This window comes from Camarhynchus parvulus, chromosome 1A (genome assembly GCF_901933205.1).
Source record: "Camarhynchus parvulus chromosome 1A, STF_HiC, whole genome shotgun sequence".
NCBI lineage: Eukaryota > Metazoa > Chordata > Aves > Passeriformes > Thraupidae > Camarhynchus > Camarhynchus parvulus.
In genome coordinates, this window is record NC_044586.1 from 9,116,225 (window position 1) to 9,136,490 (window position 20,266).

Below are 20,266 nucleotides of genomic sequence, written 5' to 3' on the forward strand. Positions count from 1 at the left end.
CAGCAACAGAACGACTGTGTATTTTTCTTGCAGCTCGTGTTTTGAGCTTGTTTTGTTACAGATGTAAGCAGGTGTATGTAGTACTTCGGAAAAGTAAACACTTGATGTTGATGCGGTGCTTGCGGTGAAAGAACCCCAGGCAGCTCCGAGCACGGAAGAGCTCTGAAGAGCAGCAGAGCCGTGAGGTGGGGGTTTGCTCCCCACGCAGCTCCCCGTGGCCTGGCTCAGCAGCGCCCGTTAAACGCTGCTCATACCGGCGGATGGGAGAACGCTGCTTTCCCTCCTCGGGACGGCAGATGGGACACGCACGGCCCGGCCGCACCGGCTGAGCCCGCGGGCCCGCACCAGCCGCGCTCCGCTCCTCAGGCACCGCTCCAGGGCGCTGGGGCCCGGCCAAGCCCGGCCTCCCGCCGCTACCTGCGGGGCCGGGCCCGCCTCCCGGCCCGGGGCGGGGCCCAAGGAAGTGACTTCAGCCGGCGGCGGCGGCGGAGCGGCTCGGCGGGGCTGAGCGCGGAGCATGGCAGCGGTGGCAGCGCGGGCGCTGCTGGCGGCGGGCAGGGCGGGCGCGGGCGGGCGGCGGGGCCGCGTCCTGCCCGCCGCGGGCGCCGCTCCCCTCTGCACTGTGGCCCCGCAGCAGCAGCAGCAGCCGTCGCCCGACATGAAGAGCTACCTGTGGTCGCGCTACAAGGAGGCCAAGAGGGTCACCAAGGGTGAGCGGCGCCCCCTCAGCGGGCCGGAGCGGAGCCGTGGTGGCGGCTGGGAGCGGAGCAAGGGCGAAGCCTGTGCGGGAGCGGGAAGGGGCCGGGAAGCGGGTCCGGCTGCCGTGGTGTGCCCAGGGCCGGAGCGGCAGAGCGGGGAGAGCCTCAGCCGGTGGGTCCTGGGGGCCGGGCAGCGGGGACACGGGCTGTGGCGGTGGCAGCTCCTTCGTCCTCCCCTCGGAGGGAGCGCGGAGCCCCTCATGCCATCGGCCGTGCGGGGCCGCGGCTCTCGGAGCGCCTTTGGGCCAGGCAAATTGGCAGGTTTTGGAGGTGTGTTGAGTGTAGAAAAGCTAACGTAGAAAGAAAATCGAGGAGTTGGTCATCTCATTGATGGCTGTTATATATATATACACAACGCAACTATTCTGAAATTGGCTGCTTATCCAAAAAGTTAAAATGCTGGGAAGTTTTGGATGACTCTTTTAATTTTGCGTACGGTTCCATCATAACGCTGTGTGAGGCATTATAAAATGCTCACAGTGCGTACATGACCCTGGGAAGCCCTGGTCTTCAGCCCAGCCAGGCAAAAAGCTGGAGGAAAAAGCAAGGAAAATGCTCGTTTCTGACCTTGCTCCGACGGGAAGAGAATCACTAAGATAATACTTGCTTGAAAATGTGGTCTTTTCTGAGCGCTGAAAGAAAGAGAGACAGAGTGTGTTCTATAATGCCATGGAGAAGGGCATGTCCTGTAGTGGCAATGGATAATGCTTTAGCTTGCTTGTTTTGCCTACAAAGAAAAAAAATTATTGTGTTTTCCTGCACTTAGGAGTCTTGAATGTGATCTGGGACTTCACAGTACTGGGTGCAAGCAAAGCATTTCAGAAGTGAAATTAAAAGTCATGCTAGTGATCTCAAGAGAGGTCTGTGGGCTTTGGAGGGTGAGATAAGGGATAGGAAGAAGGGAAGTGTGTTTTATTTTGAATCTATTTTTTCTTTTCCTGTTTTTAGAATTAACTTTCTCTTGTTCTAAACCACACCCAGATAATACTTAGGAGCTGAGGTAGGGTAACGTTGTAAGAAAATAAGTTGGTCAGTGGGTGTGAGCTGGCAAAAGATGAGGCAACTGCTTCTAGAATATTTCAGGCTATTATATTACAGCTAAGTCACCCAATGGCTTTGAGTATATGATATTTCAGTTAGTTATGATGTTGAGGTGACAAGGCTAGAAGTCTCTCCTGTTTTTTTGACCCAAGGTTTATAGCACTTGTGATGCTGTCTGCTGGCCAGAATGTCTAATAGCTGCCAGCTGTTCATACTGTCTGTTTTACAGACAGCCACCAGTCAAGCTGGTTTGCAGCTGAAGTATCTTTTTATCTATATATAGCTACATAAATATCTTTATTTTTAAAACAAGTGTTGGCTCACCAAGCTGCACAATTGACATTTGAAAAAATGCTTTATAATACAGAGATGGGTGTTGTAATGTGATTTTGGAAGTTGATTAAAAGCTGTGCTTATAATTTCAAGTTAATTGAAAGCTCCATGGCCCTTTCTATAGAGGAATAGAAATATGGTAGGAATATTTGCCTTAATTGTATCAAGTCAAATTGCATTTGATTTGGTTGCTGGGCTTTATTTGAAGTTTGGAATTAAACTCAGTGAATTTGCTTTTTCCCCCTCTCTTAAAAATTAAAAGACTTGGGTGTCTGCATCTGAAGTCCCCACACCTACCTGCCTTGTTGGGATGTTTTCAGTGGTGGAGCATGTAGGGATCTGGCCTCAGAGCTAAGGGTTTTGAGAGAAGCTTGGTCAATTCTTTTTAAACCTATATGGAAAGTAACCAAACAAAGCATATTTTCTTTATACTCACCTTTCCAAGCCCAGATTTAAGATAAATGTTCCCCATTTTTTTCCACTGATAGGGAGTCTGAAATATAAATACAGTATATGGAGAGAAAAGAAGGAAAACACACTCATGTTTTATACTGCCAGGAGAGTAGCATTGAACCTCTTAATGTTGCTCTTTCAAGTTTTGTAAACAAGAAATACAAACACTCTCAATGTTTAGTACTGACATTGGTGTTGGTCCAAAGTTGCTTATTATATCATGGTTTTAATTTCTCAGTCAGTATACTTTTTCAATCAAATATCAACAGAAGCATGCCCTTAAAATGGAAGTGATTTGCACACTCTGTGTGTTTGTGTAGAAAATAAGCAGAATATGTTTGGTTTTCTGATTGTCTAGGAGGTTAATAAGCATAACAATGTGTAAGTAATACTTGTTATGGACACAGTCACATATAGTTTATTCATGTGAGCTGAAATTGATTAATATGATAACCTTGAAATGGTGAAGCAAAAATTAAAGCAATATCAAATTAGAACAGTGTCAGTTTTGCTTCAGGGGCAGGAGCTGGACCAAGTAATGCGAGCAGAAGACAAGGCTCCTAGACGAATAATAATAATATAATAATATTCTTCAACTCCAAATTCATGTTCAAAAACAATAATAAATGTGTTAATGGAGTTAGCAAAAAATTATGTCTGGTGTTCTCTGATAAGAAAGACGCCAAAATGCATCTTCTCTTCCAACTTGGACTGCAGAGAAAAGCTTTCTTGGAATAAAACCTATGGATCTCCAAGACAAGTTAGGGACAGTATGTTCAATAGCATCATATTGTTAACAACTAGGTGGTTAGTGTGAATTAGTTGGATAGTTTCCATCATCATTTATCTGTATTTAGCAATTGCTAATGGATTTCTATGTCTTTGTTTAAATAAAGGTAGAAGGCTGGTATAACTTTTTTTTCCTCTCCCCTGTTCACAGAGTTGGTTCCTTCGATTATGAGTAACATGCTGAACCCAGATGCTATTTTTTCAAACAATGAAATGAGCCTGTCAGACATTGAAATTTATGGGTTTGATTATGACTACACCTTGGTCTTTTATTCTAAACATCTGCACACGCTCATATTCAATGCTGCCCGAGATCTTCTTATTAATGAGCACCGGGTAAGTAAAATGAATGGGATAACAATACACTTATGAATAAAGGGTAAAATAAATGATTTTTGACTGAGAGGCATGAATCATCTTTTCATGCCTTGGTCCTAGCTCAGCTCCCTTACAGCACATTTTTTACAACAGCTACATATTCACAACAGAAGCCCTGTTTTAGTCTCAGCTGCAGTTTTGAGCAGAGAACAGTCTGTTAAGGAATACAGTTATATTGGTCTTATATTCTAATGTGGGTGTGTGGTTTGTTGTTAGTTACTGATTGTCATTTATTGGAGTCACATTAATAAATAAGAAGCTTAAAAGTTACCATTACTGTGTTTTCATCCCTTGCTGTGAGTGCAGTGATTAATTTCCCTACGCAATATTTTTAGCTGGACTTCACAGCAGGGCTTTGATTGCACTGAGGGCTCTGTGTGTAGCTGGCATTTCAGCTGCCTTGGCTGGAGGGGCAGCGTGTGCAGTGATCAGAACCTGGATACAGGGTAGTGTTCAGGTCAGAGCACTGCCCTCCTGCCTCTCCAAGCAGTGTTGACCACTTGACATCCAGGCAGTTTGAAGCTGCTTCTTGTCTAGTTTGGGGATGGGAAAAGCTCCTGTGTGTCAGGAAGTGGAGAAGGAGATGGGTGGCTGGGGAAAATGAAGGTGTTCCTGGGATAAAGACTGAAACAATTCTGTGGACTAAAAGAAGCAAAATTAATTAAACTGTAGGATTTGCAGGAAAGGAAAAGACAGAAAGTCCACGGAGTATGTTAATAAAGCTGCTTGTGTATTTTTATACAACCTAAATCTGAATGCGTGGTGTTATTCCACTTTCGTATTTGAATCTAAAGGTTAGGAGCTATTTATAAACACCTATAAATATCCTTGGAAGAGCAAACAAAACTTCATGGGTGCTACAAGCATACACAGCTTTATCCCCCTGCAATTTTGGCACGTCTTGATAGCAGTTTCTGTGGGATATGTAAATATGCCTTATTAAAGCTACATGGCTCATAGGAAAAACCCATGTTACTGTAGGAGTCAGGATTAATTCTTGTAGACAAAAATTCTAATGGTGTTCTGCCTTTATTATTTGAATGGATTTGGGTAGCAATAGCTTTACAGTTTGTCTTGCTTAAAATCTCCTGAGTTCTACTAAACAAAGGTGTAATTGCTTTTTGAGACCGCGTATTGAAATTATTTCCTTTTGGAATTTATCTGCTTATACTGTTAATATATTTTTTTTTTGCCTTCACCATTAGAAAAAGACCCTCTAGACAGCATCCATTATGATTCTCACAGTCAACCCAAAACATGGCAAATTTTGCTCGTGGCAGTGGGAGGTAATACATCAAAAATTGCAAAATGCAGTGTAGGAAGCAAGGAATTGTCCAAGAGAATAAACATCAATTTAATGCTAATCACAGAGGTGGCAGCAGGTGTTCTGTGTAAGCTCTTGTTCCTGGGTTCATTTCTTTTCCTGATGCACAGGCCTTGTGCCTTTTTATCAGGAGTGCTGTTTCAGTCCAGTTATATTTGTCCCTACCAAAAGGGGGGGTAAGCAAACAGTACAATTTCTATCATTTCTTTCTTTGGTTTGCCAGGAAGCTTTGATTTATATGCCAGGGTAAGTTCATATGTACTGGCATGTGTCTGAAAAGACAACTTTCTAGTAGAATAAATTAAAGCAGCAAGTCAAGCATGCAGAAATTTGATAAAGTCAGAAATAAATTTCATTGTACATGCTTGGTGTGGTTGCTTTGGGGCACGTGCAGTGCATGGGAGTTTTTAGTTGATCACATTCTGTATCATTCCCTGATGATTTCCCTTGTGTCTCTGCTTTGTGTTCCCTGACTAAACCTGTGCCTCTTCCCAGCTGTCTGTAGGCTTTTGATGCTGTTCTTCATTCAGATCAGTAGCTTGCCCTATGTTTTCCGCAAGTGCTAGTGTAGGGATGATAGGACTGTTTCCTTTAACTGTAGATGCCTGTATTCAGTACAAATGCAATCCACAGCAATCCATTGCAGAGCAGGTGTTCTTCAGCAAGACAAGAACTCTGGGGGGAAATGACAGTTTATTTCTTATAAAGTAGCTAGAGGCTCTGTTGAAGCTGCCTAATGCAGTTTTCCCCCTGAAGGCTTGTAAATTAGCCATATATGTATGGAGACTGTGGTAGAGAGGGTGAAAAACAATGTCTGGTTCTGAGGCTGCTGTAACGTGGGGGAGGAGAAGGAAGGATTGCCTTTCAGTGTCTTCATCAAAGAAATTAGTTTTCTCGGGCCTTGTTGAAACTACTGAAGTATTTCACCCCTTAAAAACAAGTGAACAAAGCCCTTAGCCCAAGACATGCACCTGACATTTCTTTTTGTGGCAACCTGTGTTTTAAAGCAGGACAAAATTACAGTTGTCTGATAATGGGCTTGTGCTGAAAAATGTTAGACTACAGCTCACTTCATATAATTGGGTGAGCTACCTACACTATATATAAAGAACCTGAGGGAGGGAGGGGTGCATGACAGAATTCAGTTCATGCACATCTCTAAAATGGATTTTTTTTAATGCATGAAGAATGTATTAATAATATATTAAATTAACTTTTTAAACAAGAGTCTAATGTTCAAAGGTAATCACTACAGAACACCTGGATGTCCAACTTCAAATACCAGGATGGCCTTAGATTTAAAACCATGGCCTTGGATTTTGGAGAAATGTTTGACTTGTCTTGCAGGCATATGTTCCTGAAAATCTCACCAGCCTATGAAAAATTCTCCTAAATGATTACAGCAAATGAGAAGCATAGAAAACTTAGACTTTTAAAATTCTGCAGAAACAATTTTTATTGTTTTCATTATGGTTTTAAAATCAAATCATTGCTCTCTTTTCTTAGTATCCTGCAGAAATAAGAAAATATGATTATGATCCCAATTTTGCCATCAGAGGGCTTCATTATGATGTGCACCGGGTATGTATGAATAACTTTGTGATGAGTTATGTAGTGCTGAGAAGTTAGCCAAAGAAAATAAAGAGAACTTTTAAGCCTTTCAGCTTTTCACTCTGCGTTGATGTGTAAGGATTTTGTTTCATGTTTTTCTTTTTAATAGCAATCTTTATTATTACTGTTATTATTACTGTTGTTACTATTATTAACATCATCAATAAGAATAATAATATTTTTTTAAATGACCCTTAAGTAGAACATGTTTTGGGCATTTTGTACTTATGGTGGGTGGGGAAAGACAACTTAAGGTGCAACAGGATAGAACTAGGTAAAAGTCATCGATAAAAGCATTTTGGAAGCTGTGAAGGAAGTTGCAAGGAGAGTGCTCAGATGTTCTTGAGGCAGAAAGGTTATAGATAAAATTGCTTTGACTTTTGTAATTGCATGTCAAATAATTGAAGTGATAAAAATTATTTTCTTTTTACTTGCAAGGCATTATTAATGAAGATCGATGCTTTTCATTATATTCAGCTGGGAACAGTTTACAGGTGGGTAAAGTTATTTTTTCTTTATAGTAACAATGTGTGCTTTTACTTTTTGTTTCTTTTAACTCCCATTTATTAGTGCACAGCTTGGATTCTTACCAGGACCTGTGCCCTGATGACCAGAGCCCTGAATGAGCATCGTGGCCTTGCTGGAAGGGGTTTTCTTTGCATCTCTGTGTGTACACACAGATGTGTACACATCCACTGCCTGCTCCAGCCCAGCTGATTCCCCAGATCAGCCCTGGCAGAATTGGCAAGCTGGTTGGTCACATAGTGCTGACTCACTTTGTTTCCGGCTGTTAAATTGTGCTGAAAGACATCTAAAAATACCCTGATGACTTCTCTGCTGTTGCTTTCTATGTCAATAATTGTCACAGGGTACCTGATAGCATGACTTTGGTGTGGTTGTGGAGGCACTTGAGAGGTCCTGCTGTGTTTGCATAGAGCTTTTAAATTTGGACGCATCTACTGAATCAAATTTGCACCACACTTGGTACCAGACTTTAAATTAGACAAGAAGCCAGGCCACCCTTCTTAAAGTCATTGGACAAAAAGACTTTTACCCAGGTTTATTTTGTTGCACTGTTAGTTGTGTTTCCCCACCCACCATGAGGACAGAACACCCAAATTTGTGTCCAAAAGGGGATGTGACCTGGAAGTGATGGTTTGTGTCAGACCTTCATGCTGTTTCCTCAAACACCTGCACAGGGATGAGGGGAGGAAAAAAGAGGCTGAGGGCCATAAGAGCTGATGTCAGGATAATGTGTGGTTGTACAGCTGCACTGTGAACTGTGTCAGGACTGTGAGACTTGTGGTAAAAGTAATCTGCAGCTTTGCCTAGGCAGTCATCTTTCCACTGTGGCTTTTACATTTTCCTCTGTTGATTTGTGCTGAAGTAGCTGCTGATGCACAAGTGCTTTCTCTAGCAGTATTCAGATAGCCCTTGGCATAGCTGTCTGCAGACCTCCTCAATTCTGATGGTGTTACTTGGTGTCTGGTTTATTATTTTGGTTCCATTTCTTTGTGCTTGCTGCTGTGGAGGGGGTGATGCTGAATTCTATATGTTAGAAACCCCAAGTATTGTCTGCCCTGTTGGTGCACGAGGCCGACTTGAATGCTGGAGTTCTGCCAGCAGCAGCTCAGAGTTGTGTCCCAATTGGTGTGTGGAGACAGAACTTCAGTAAAAGAGCTGGTTAATATAGGATTCTGCCACCACAGGAACCCTGAGGAAGTTCATGTGTCATGCCTTTCCACTGCAAAGCTGATGTGGACTCTAAGCACTGAAAGCACTAGGCTTGTGAATTAATTTATTTTTATTTTACTGCTGGCAACTCTTCTTGGTCAGACCAAGAAAGGGAGCCACTAAAATAATGATCTGTTTTACAAGGCCGCAAAACATCATTAAGAAGGTTTGGACAAAGGAGTCCAGCTGATCTGGTTTGCATTAGTGGTTTTTTTTTTTGATCCTGAATAAAATATCAACACTTCTGTGGCCTCTGGTGAGGATGTTTCTATACCTGCAGTCTTTTAGATGCTTTAGTGCAAGATGCTTGATGCTGTAAACATTCAAAACCAAACTAAAGCCTGTACTCTCTTAATAGTTGATGAACTCTGGAGAAATGTTACCTCCTTCTTCCCCATTTTTTATTTGAGTGTTGTAATTATCAACCAGCCTTCAAGTAGTTTTAATTTTTGGGAAACTGAACTGTTCATACATTTTAAAATAAATTCTTACATAGTTAAAGGTTGTGTATATTTTTCACTCCCTTAATTCTTCAAGGTCATGCTGCAGAATAATCTGATTTAAGCACTATCATATCATCAGTGCTATATAAGAGAAAAGGCAGCATGAGGAATTACTTTGTGTTAAGAAACTGGAAGTTCTAATCACTTCTTAAAAAACCCCTTGAGGCATAGCTTTAATGGACACTAATAAGCTCTTTTCCCATAAGAAAGTAGAAAGGACTTAAAATTGGAATGTGTTTTGTGTGCATGAGCCTGTTAAAATGTTACTTGTTTGGTAAGGAAAGGTGCTGTTTTAACTTAAAAACAAAAATGTTCCTGTGATGTTATTAGGGTTTTAATAAGATCCAGATCTAAGTGTTAATCTGTTGGGGTTTGGTGATTACTTGAAAATTTTAATCTGACTTTTGAACTAAAGCTAGTATTTTTTTCCAGAGGCCTCAGTGTTGTCCCAGATGAAGAAGTCATTGCAATGTATGATGGTTCCCATGTCCCTTTAGAACAAATGAGTGACTTTTATGGAAAGGTAAAACCACAAATCAGTCTTTAAATTGGGTGAGGTTTTTTGGCATGAGGGTGATGGTGTTTAAATTTTCTTCTCATTATATAAGTAGCACTTTAGTTTAATGCTATATGTGACATTTGCTATCTAAAGTGACCAATTACTTTTCTCTCTCCTGCTTGCTGTAGTTTATTCTCTGACTGTTCCCTTACCAAGTCGTACAGACAGTGGTGGAACACAGAAAATCAAGTGACTTGCTCAGTGTTGTGCACAGATTCTGATAAAGGCTGGCAAATGAACCATATCTGGTTCACGTACTTTACTTTTTCCTGGTGGTCTGATGGCTTAGCTGGTACAGCAGCAAGTAAACGTATGGAGGCAACTCCTGCATGCAACCTGGCAGAGTCAAAGAGGATTTGACAAAAAATGAGTGATAAAAGATGAAACTTCTATGTTAAATGCTAAACTTTGCCAATAAAGTTGATTTTTTTTCCTCTGGTGGGTTGCTTCCTCTTTCCCAAATGAAGGGTGAAGCTGACTTTTTGTGAAGAAGCCAAGTTTATTTCTCCCCTTTTAATGTCCAACTGTTAATTTCATGTTGACATGAAAAGTCCTTCTTTGTGATGTGAAACAATTTTATTGTTCTTGTACTTGTTCTTATTTTAAGGAGCTGAATTTAGAATTCCTGAGTCTAGTCTCTGCAGCAGTTGTGGATATCACTCTGGCATTCCCAATGGGATGCCTTTGCAGAAGTGCAGACTTCTAGTGAAGGCCTTCTCTTGTCATTTAGCTGAGCACTGTCTTGTTTTTATGAATTAAAATACCACTCTTTAGAGTAATGATTTGGATTTATTTGAAGAATTAATCACAACACTTTGGTTGGAGATAACTTTATTGAAGGTCTCAGTTGAAAAACAATCTTTAGCCATGTGGAGAGGGATGGCAAAAGCTGCATATCTGCAACTAAGCTGAAGTGTTTATACTGAACAAATGAAAGTGTTCTAATCTAGGAAATGCCTTTGTTTTTTCTTTCCTTTTCTTCCCATCACTGTAGAGCTCACAAGGAAATACAATGAAGCAATTCATGGATATATTTTCCTTGCCAGAAATGACACTCCTTTCTTGTGTGAATGAATATTTTCTGAAAAACAACATAGACTATGAACCTGTTCATCTGTACAAAGATGTCAAGGTAGATGTCAAGCTTTGAAGAATTGGATAAACTTGTGTATTTGTGTGTCTTCTCTGTGAGCACTTCAGGAGGGTTTCACCTGTTGTGCTAGCCTCAATGAAATACTTCACTTTAGTTCTGTATGGAGTAATTATGGGTATACAACCATAAAAATATAAGTAAAATTAAGGTAGAGTTTGGAAAAGAATAGACTGAAATTGGTTTGAAAGCTGACATTCTCGGACTTTTGCTCTTTTTGTGGGTTTGAGGGGTGAATAGGGGAAAGTGAAGATGATCTTAGAAGGTGATAAAAGTTCTTTTGATTGTTGCTGAAACGTATCTTTTTTTCTCACTATCAGGGATTTACTAGGTTACAGGGAATGTAAGAGGCTATAGGGAATTCCAGTTTGGAGCTTTCATTTTGGCTGGTGTACAATCATTTGCTATCTCATACTTTTGAACTATCTCTTTTACCTCTCTTCCTCCTCCAGATAAGCTCTAATACTAGTCTAGAGTAATTTGACCCTCTTGATTCCTCAGCATGCGTCCTGCAGAGGAGATAATCTTATGTCATGGTTATGTAACATAGAGGGCCAGTTCTTGTGGTTTCTCTGAAGCATGTAGAGAAATTTCTGTACTATTGAGCATTACAAGCATTTTGGAAACCCTATAGTGGTATTTTTTGAGGATTTTGAGGCCATACCCTGAGTAAGCAGCAAAATGGCAGTACCACTGTTCTAAACAAAGCTGTCTGGTGCAGAGCTGGCTCAGGAGAGCTGTTAAATGCCTCCAGAGTGCCTTATAAGTACTTTGTTCAAACATTTAACTTCTTTCATCTGTTCATAAATTTCTTATGTAAACAATCAGGGCATTTGTGAGTGATTGTAATCTAAAATCTGTCAGGTGTACAACTTTTTTTTTTTTTTTAAGGGGAAAGGAATGTGTTCTGCTCCAAAGGTCACTGGAAATCTGTGATGACCCTGCTTCTGCAGAGGGTTTTCACTTCACTCTCCTGAGCAACCTTTCGCAGTTATGTAAAAGAGCCCCTCTGCTATATAGTTTTGTACTTCCCAAAATTATGAAGTTAATTTTTCAGAAGAGAAGCTTAGTCTTTGTCTAGTGGTGACATCATATATACATATACACACACATACATATATATAATTATATTGAATATTACATGGCATTTCTGTAAAATTGAGAGTGTTGAGAAATGAGTTGTTTTAAAAGCAAATTACTATTGCTATTTGGTGAGCGCTTGAAAAGATGAAGTTCTTTACTGCTCGTTGCTTTCCTCACAGGATTCAATCAGGGATGTTCATATCAAAGGAATAATGTACAGAGCAATTGAAGCAGATATTGGTAAGTACTAATGGTATGATCTATCAAAGCTTTTCTTACTGATAGTATATGATTTTTCTGGCTTCCATGTTTAAAGATTACAAATTCTAAATTTTTAAAGTTTGAAAGACTTATTCCCACTTGCCAAAGGTGTGTTTAAATATAACTTTGTGTTCTGAGCTCTTGGTTGAATGCATACAAAGTTTTTCACAAGAGTTTTTTCAATTAATGCTGTGTTTTCCCCAATCCTCACAGAGAAATACATCTGCTATGCTGAACAAACTCGTGCAGTGTTAGCAAAGCTGGCTGATCATGGCAAGAAGATGTTTCTCATCACAAACAGTCCCAGCAGCTTTGTGTACGTGAGCAGTTGTTTCCTGTTTAACTATGCATTTGTAAAGGATGGGGAAGATGAGGTTCTCTAGTATAATTCATTCTATTGCACAGGCAACTGCACTTTGCTACAGTTAATTGTTAATATTCCTCTGTCCTTTTTAGGGACAAAGGCATGAAGTTCATTGTTGGCAAGGACTGGAGGGATCTCTTTGATGTGGTCATTGTCCAGGCTGAAAAACCAAACTTTTTCAATGATAAGCGAAGGTGGGTGTTTAGTCAGTAAAGAATGATTCGAGCAGCTCTTCCATATAAGGCTATAGAATGTATTAGGAAATATTTTACTTTGGCTGCAATGTGAAATGAAATCATATTTGATGAAATCCTGGGTAAAGTCATTACAAAATGCCGCAACACCCAATGCTGAAGTCTAAACATTTACCCTTTTTTGCCTAAGAAAGTTCTAGGAGCTGTCAAAGGTGTACTGGAGCGACTTAGGGACACAGAAGCCATTTTTAACTTCTTATTTGCATGTTGGTGAAGTGTGCTTCTTTCCTTATAAGCCTGAGAAGTCTTGATGCCTTTCAAATCAGACCCTTATCTGGAAATGTCTTCCATTGCTTCTGGGTTTGGTTTTTTTTTCCCTTCACACATGATATTTAAAAGACATCTGGCTGGCTGACAGACTGGAATATTTGGACTAGTTGTGATTAAGTAAACACATCTCTAGTGTGTATGCCCTACTTTTACCCTTGAAAAAGACCTATTCCTTTATGTGTGCTTATGATTTGAAAGTGAGATAGAGGGAGATGGGATTATTTTCCCTTTACTTTTTGCATTTAATTTAAAAAAGATCTTCACTATATGTCTTGGCCCCTGTCCTGTGCTCTCTCATCTTCAGTTGTCCAGGTGTGCAAACTGAGGGATTGGAAAAGATTCTTACACATCTATTTTTTTTGTGTTCTCTCCTCCTTAGTGGCAGACAACTCATGCTGTTTCTTCCCTTCTGCCTGGGGTCCCTGCCTTACTGCTCAGCAGTTGTTCTCAAAATTTGTTTATAAATGTCATAAGTATACTGGAAAGTTACATTGCTTTTCACTGGTTAAAGTGGAAGTTTTGGAGTTTTGCTTTTTCTCTTACAAAATTCAGATGCTAGAGATTTTTTTTCCTGTTGAGAGGTGAATATTTTTATATTTTTAATGCTAATACTTTAATTGCCTGAGAAGTGTCAGGATTCCTACAGCAGCATAACAATTGCATGTCTGTTCTAGACCATTTCGGAAGGTGAATGAAAGGGGAGTCTTGCTCTGGGACAAGATCCACAAGCTGCAGAAAGGCCAGATTTACAAACAGGTATGCTTTCAACAGACTCTTTCTGTTGAAATTTCGTACCTATTTCCTAGAATCCCAAGCTTCTTTGGATACAGAGGTTTCTAAAATACAGATGCATTCTTTAAGAGAGTTATTTTAATGTCTGAAGTATTACAAATTCATTGTTGTTATTTGTATGTCATTATCTCTTGAAGTGCTGCTATCACTGAAATCACCTGTAAAATTTGGGATTCATAGTGTATGAACTGAGGACAAGATTTGTGCTATGAAATATTTTTACTGGTGTACTGAGTTCGTTTTTCATGCCTGTGAAGGTGCAAGTGACATGCTGCTACAATGTCCATACCGTTATTTCTGCAGGGTAACTTGTATGAATTTTTGAAGCTTACTGGCTGGAGGGGCTCTAAGGTTCTCTACTTTGGTGACCACATATACAGTGACTTGGCAGTAAGTAGTTTGCTTTCCCAAAATCAGAGAAAAGATGAGGCTTTCCGTTAGTTTTCCTCTCATCCTCTGCAGTTATTCAATGTAATACACTTTCATTTGAGATTTTAAAATACAAAAAAATTTGGTTGTTAAGCCATATTGCCTTTTTTTTTTCAGCAAGTAACCTTGGTGTTGTAAAATGCCAACCATATTTTCCACCTGACTTGTAACATTTAAGTTGTTTACTAACTGTGGTCAGGAATGTGTGAGGTTGTATTCCTGATCCAGATACTGATTGTGTCAGATGTACTAGAGTAAACACAGATATCCACATGTACAGGATATGCCTGACTTGGATGACAGCTGAATGAACTTCTGTTTTGAATGCAGGAGTCAAATCTTCCTGTCACTAGTTGTGAATGTTCTTCCCAAGATCTTGCTCTGATTTGTATCCCCACTCTCCAGGCTTTTTTTTTTTTTTTTTTTGCCACCTTATAAACAAATGCTCTGTTAGGGTAAGTGAGCACCACTTGACTCTTTTGTAATTGATTCCTTTTGAATGCCTGGATGTGACTTATCCACTCCAAACTTTTGTAACATGTTTCAACAGCAGCAGATGTTAAAAATTTTCCCTCAGTCTGCTTTTAAAAAGAACAGTAACACTGAGTGCTTCAGAAGACTGAGGGCCAAGAGAAGGAGGATGCAGCTCTGTTCCACTCTGTCACAGTGGAGAGGAGAGCACAGGTGGCAGCTGCCTTGTGTTGTACCTGTCAGGAGCAGCTTGAATAGCTGGGGCTCCTGGTTGTAGCCTTCTGTCAGCTGGGTGTGTGGGTAACCAGCACAAATCCAGCACACAGTTCCTCCAGGTACTGCTGGCAGCAGCAGAGCTCTCATCTACAGAGGCATTTCCTGCTGTTTGTTTTAAACCTAATAAATTAGTGTTTATTTGCAAGTGCTTGTGTGTTCTTCATCTCTCCCCCTCAAAAATGTAGGATTTGATGCTTAATCTGAAATTAAATTCTATTGTCCATTGGCACAGTTCAGTCCCACTGTTTCATACTTCTGTTTGTACATAAAAACCAATTAAATTAGTGCTACTTTGGGATAAACAATAGTCAGATTCTTTTTTTTTTTTAAGCAGTTCTTAAGACTAATATCTGTATTTTGTAATTCCGGTAACTAGGACTTGACCCTGAAGCACGGCTGGCGCACTGGTGCGATTATTCCAGAGTTACGATCGGAGATTAAAATCATGAACACAGAGAAGTACATTCAAACCATGACCTGGCTGCAAACCTTGACAGGATTATTGGAACACATGCAGGTTTGTGCTCTGTGTGTGTGTAATCAGCTCTGGCGAGCCAGAGGGATCCAGCCAAGTTTCTAAATGCTGGACGTTGATGTTTGCAAGTGCTTTCAGTCTCACTGAAGAGTTGGACTGTAGATAAATGCAATTACTTGTGTGGTTAGTTAATAAGAGTTTTCTCAACATCTTGTCCCCTTTCTCCAGTGGTCAGCCTGGATCAATTCCTGATTTTGGTTGTTTAAAAATGCATGTGGATAAGTTCTGTATACTGATCTCTGAATTATTGCTCATGTCCTGTTAGCTGATAAGGGTTTATTAATAGAAAGGTTTATTTACAGAGTTATCCTTAGTTACAGGTTATCCATACTTTATATTTCAGGTTCACCGTGATCCTGATTCCCAAATGATCTTAGAAGAATGGAAGAAGGAAAGAAAGAAAATGAGGTGAGACACAGGGGATGAAGAATTTGCAGTATGCTTTGGTAGCCAAGGGTTCTATGCAATATCTTTCACAGATATTTGCAATTCTTCTTTGCAATTTCTTTCCATCCCTGGTTTATATTCCCTGGTAGTTACAGATCTTATAAAATATTTTTGAAGCAATGTTCTACCTGTCACTTGTGCAGCTCTTCTCCCCTCTGACACTTTGTACATGTGGACCCTTTTGGCTGTTCCCTGTCTTTAGAGCAGATGTAACTTTTCTGTGTGAAAAGGTAACATCCCATCAAATCCCTTTCCCTCTCACTTTGATTCTTCTGTTCCTATCTGTGTTCAGCTGTCACTGTTGATTACACAGCTTCTGCATGAATAAAAGCTGTATTTCTTTGTCAAGGCTTAGGTCACTTTACCAGATTTTTTACATGATTTCTGCCAATTGTTTGTAATACATCTTAGAATACATAGAAACTGAGCTCTGCTCTAGCTTGGATTTAGCAGGGATTTATCACAAAGTTAGGTAATAAGGCTAGAACTCCTAATAATCTATTATCATGAAGGAGAAATCCCTAAATGCAGGGGGTGTGAAGTGCATAGTTTTCAAGGCCAGCTGTACCACCAGCAGCCTTCTCCAGAAATGTGGGAATAAATGAAATGGGAATGATACTTGGCAGTGACTAAAGCCCAGAACTTAATTCCAAGGTGTGTTTAAGATTTTTGTGTGCATTAACCAAATCTTTGCCTTTTCTTAAGAAGCCTTTTATCTTTAGAACATTAGATGTCATTAATATTTAGATAAAGGCAAAAATCTTCTTTCACAATTCCTAGAAAAGAAGGCTTGAGATGTCATGCTTGTTTCTGATGTCAGAAGCAACTTGTCTCTAGTGAGAGATGTGTGAAGCTCTTCACAACTGTGATTCTTAGACCTGGGTTGTATATGTGCAAGAGGTGAAAAACTTCTGTGGCACATTTCATTGTTTTGAAGAACAATGGCAAGAGAATAATGCATAAAACAGGTTTCAGGATCTGCTTGTTTCAGGTTATGGATGCCAGCTGGTGAAGAGATGTGTGCAGGTCTGTTCACTTCACTGTCTTTGTTTTCTCTTTCTGGCGGACAGGGAGATGAACAGGAACTTCTTCAATTCACACTTTGGAAGCATATTCAGAACTGATGAGAATCCAACTTACTTCCTGAGACGTCTCTCTAGGTTTGCAGATATCTACATGGCATCACTGAGCTGTCTCTTGAACTATGAACCTGATTACACCTTTTATCCAAGAAGGACTCCTTTGCAGCATGAACTTCCTGGCTGGTCAGACCAGCTGTGCACTGGTACATTCAGAATACCTTTCCTACAAGAGACAGTTCAGATCAAATAAACTCTTGGTGGCTCTTCTCTAAAATGGACAAATAGCTGTTGGTTTTCTTGAATGTACCTGAATTTTATTTAAGCCACTTAAATCTGTTACCTTGGTTTATATGTTTTTCATACTTATTCTCATAAGCTTTGGTTTTCTCCTCTCCTGCTCAGACATGTGAAAACTCCTCTTACACACAGAAGAGATTATGGACTGCCAAACTAGTAGTAGGACAGGAGGGAGAGGACTGCTGCTGTTCTGGGGTGGTTGTTTTAGCTTGTTCATTGAAAACTTTGATCTGCAGCTTTGTGGTTTACAAAGAAATACTAGGTCACTCTCTTCTGGCCCTTTTCAGCACTCCAGCTGGAGCCTGCAATGGACTGTGGCATGGAAGAGCTTATATGCAGTGTTAGTAATTCAGTGATACAAGTTAGTAACCAGCTTAGGGTGAGACTGAGAAGGATGGTCACACTTTTTACCTTTCCTTGCTGCTGCAGACGGAGCCTTACCAGTGAGGGGCCCAGGGCTGGAGTGCCCTGGCTCTGCTGCACTGGGCTCAGGCTCCTGGGCTCTTTCTCCTGTCTGTGCAGTTTCTGTTCTTGCCATGTCTGTGCTTGGCTGCAGGTGAACCTGAGCCTAAGATGGAAACTTGCAGTAGCTTGGGCTGCTTCAGCTTCCTTCTCTTAACTTTGAGGTACCTTTTTATTTTGAGTTTCAGAACATTTCAAGTATCCACTCTCCAATAATAGTAATTTGAAGAGGTTTTGCATTTCAAAGTGCAGACAGATCTCTCTATCAAGCTTTAGTTTGATCCTAAATGCTGCTTTTAAAGATTTGAAACAGTGTCTTATTCCAGTGGTATGCAATGTGGCTTTGCTGATCCCTAGGAGAGAATGTATTTCATATAGCCTTCATAATGGACTTCTAGAGTCAACAGTAAACACGCACAATGGAAAAAGGACTTGGAGGAAAAATTAAGAAATGAGAAACCCAGAGTTTTCTGCTGTCATGGTTTTAGCTCAAGCCCTGAAAGCTAAATTAGGGGTGGTACACATTTTGAATAAAGAAAAATAGTTTTGGTATAGATTAGAAGTTTTATTGACTTACTGATATTGAAGGTAATGCATGAACACAAACTCTGGGTAGCGTATGTGTTTTAAAGATTTGAGCTGAAAAATGTCTATTTTGCACAAGGAAAACATCTGTTGATGTATTTCCTCAAAGAGGCACTTTATAGAACTGCTATATAGTTGTTTTTAAATAAAAATTGTTTCCTTTCTCTGAATCCAAAGGAAATGTTTGTTTTTTAAAGTGGTGCTTCCCACCCCAGCCACTTTAGAACGCATAATACAATTAATAATTTCAAATTTTAGTTATTAAAGGCTTGGTTTTTAAAAGCATGTGATTAACAAAACATGTAGCATTTGGTATTCATTTTGGGATACCACTTGCTCTCTATCATGATTGCAGGCAAACAAACTTTTGTTGACCAAAAGTTTTCTGGTTTGGTTTGTTTGTTTGTTTTTTAACATGTCTGTACGTGCAAGCACCTGGATTGAATTTCATATACAGTATATTTCATGTTTTTAAAAGCATGTTTGCAAAGTAAAGAATGTACTGTAATTTAGCCTGCACAATTTTGTAAGTAGTTTTCCTGTAAGCTTGAAATCAGTACAAAGTTCTCAGAGGTGGTTTAGATTTTATGATTTTCCTATACTCCTATTTCAAACTTGACTGAAGTGTGTGATTTATAAACCCCTTTGTTTAAACAGATGAATATACTTGAAATTAATAAGTTGATCTGACTGTCCTGATGGTTTTGCTGGAATAAAAAGTTAATGTGTTGCAGGAAGTTAGTTTGACTGCAACTCATCAGGAGTTGACTTGGTGGGGCTGTGCAAGAAATATTTAGCGTAACTTGACAATGAAGTATGAAGATGGAAATATCCTGATTTGCCTTCAGTTCTTTATCTCAATGCTCAGCTTCAACTGAACTTGGTGTTATGTGTGTGGAGCACCTCTCATGCTCCAGAGATTTCAATGCACTCTTTTAAAAAAAGACCCACCCAAACCACTGTACATTCATCCTATGTTAAGCAGGAACAGTTTAATTGCCTTGGATGGTTATATTATGCACATAATGCATGTTTTATTTCAAGATTTTCTTCTCTCACCCTTCCTTTCTCTTAAGTTACAAATCAAACTCCTCTACCAAGCTATGTTGCAACAGCCAGCTGAAGTAAAATATTGTTTATATTGCATGACCTGTTGAAATAAACAATGTTGCATGAAAAAAGTTAATTATTGAAGGGTTATGTTTCTTTAAAATAACCCAACTATATATAATATAAATTTAAGTGAGAATATTCTAATGTATTATTTATTTTTCAGTGCTAAAGTGCTGCTTTGTAACTTTTAAAAATGTCTTGCATTTTTTTAATGATTTCACCTTGACACTCTCTGCATTACTCAATTTAACCTATGCTACTGATTTCAAAAAGATTTTTAGGCATGTTTAATGGGCAGTGTCTCTGTACTAATTTTGGCAGTATGGTTCATTTGAACACCAAAGCAAGAAAACGTTTTTGTTCTGGTCTATCAAAAACAAAGAGCTGAATAACCTGTCGGTAAAAAAAGAGATTAATGAGTTGTGGAGCTTTTATTTTTTTGGTGATAAAAATATTTAATGATTATTACAAAAATAAATGCTTGGACTTTATCTTCTGGTCTCTGTGAGCCTTAATATTTTGATTGACTGAGGAGAAGGAAAGAACATGAGCTGTATTGATTGCAAAATTCTGTGGAGAAAACTCTCCTAGATGTGTGTGTTTAAGTGTGTTTGTGTTCTGCATTTTCTAAAGTCTGTGAAAACTGGCAGGCTTGTGTAGGGGAATGGGGGAAGGAGTTGAGGAAACTGACTGTATGTTTGTTTCATCCAGATGAATTTGTATTTACATGTTATATTTCCTTCCTTGCCCTTAATAGCTGCATCAACAACACTGGATTTGTCCCCTGCCTGGTTCTGAGGGAATGTCTGCTGGGGTAGTTCCCAGAGATAATTCAAGCTTTCCTGGGCTTTCCCTCCTGCCCCTATGCACTGGGGGGATGTCGCTGCTGCCAGAAAGAAAACCTTTCTTTTC

General features: G+C 39.8%; 1 protein-coding gene across 1 annotated transcript; it reads left to right on the forward strand.

Annotated features, from left to right (window-relative positions):
- Positions 1–567: 567 nt before the first annotated feature.
- On the forward strand, positions 568–19,845 carry NT5DC3 (5'-nucleotidase domain containing 3). The gene is made up of 14 exons (XM_030960957.1): positions 568–710; positions 3,526–3,710; positions 6,583–6,657; positions 7,126–7,181; positions 9,357–9,447; positions 10,478–10,615; positions 11,896–11,956; positions 12,191–12,293; positions 12,434–12,535; positions 13,540–13,621; positions 13,961–14,047; positions 15,210–15,350; positions 15,712–15,776; positions 16,886–19,845. The coding sequence occupies exons 1-14, from the start codon at positions 659–661 to the stop codon at positions 17,145–17,147; spliced, it is 1,500 nt and encodes a 499-aa protein (XP_030816817.1). The 5' UTR covers positions 568–658; the 3' UTR covers positions 17,148–19,845.
- The last annotated feature ends 421 nt before the right edge of the window (positions 19,846–20,266 follow it).

What these genes read in the sequence shown, in the direction of transcription:
- NT5DC3 (XM_030960957.1), top strand. Translation starts at nt 659, where the DNA reads ATGAAGAGCTACCTGTGGTCGCGCTACAAGGAGGCCAAGAGGGTCACC. An exon ending in AACAGTCCCAGCAGCTTTGT is followed by an intron (nt 12,294 to 12,433) that starts GTACGTGAGCAG and finishes TGTCCTTTTTAG; the next exon opens with GGACAAAGGCATGAAGTTCA. An exon ending in ACATATACAGTGACTTGGCA is followed by an intron (nt 14,048 to 15,209) that starts GTAAGTAGTTTG and finishes TCCGGTAACTAG; the next exon opens with GACTTGACCCTGAAGCACGG.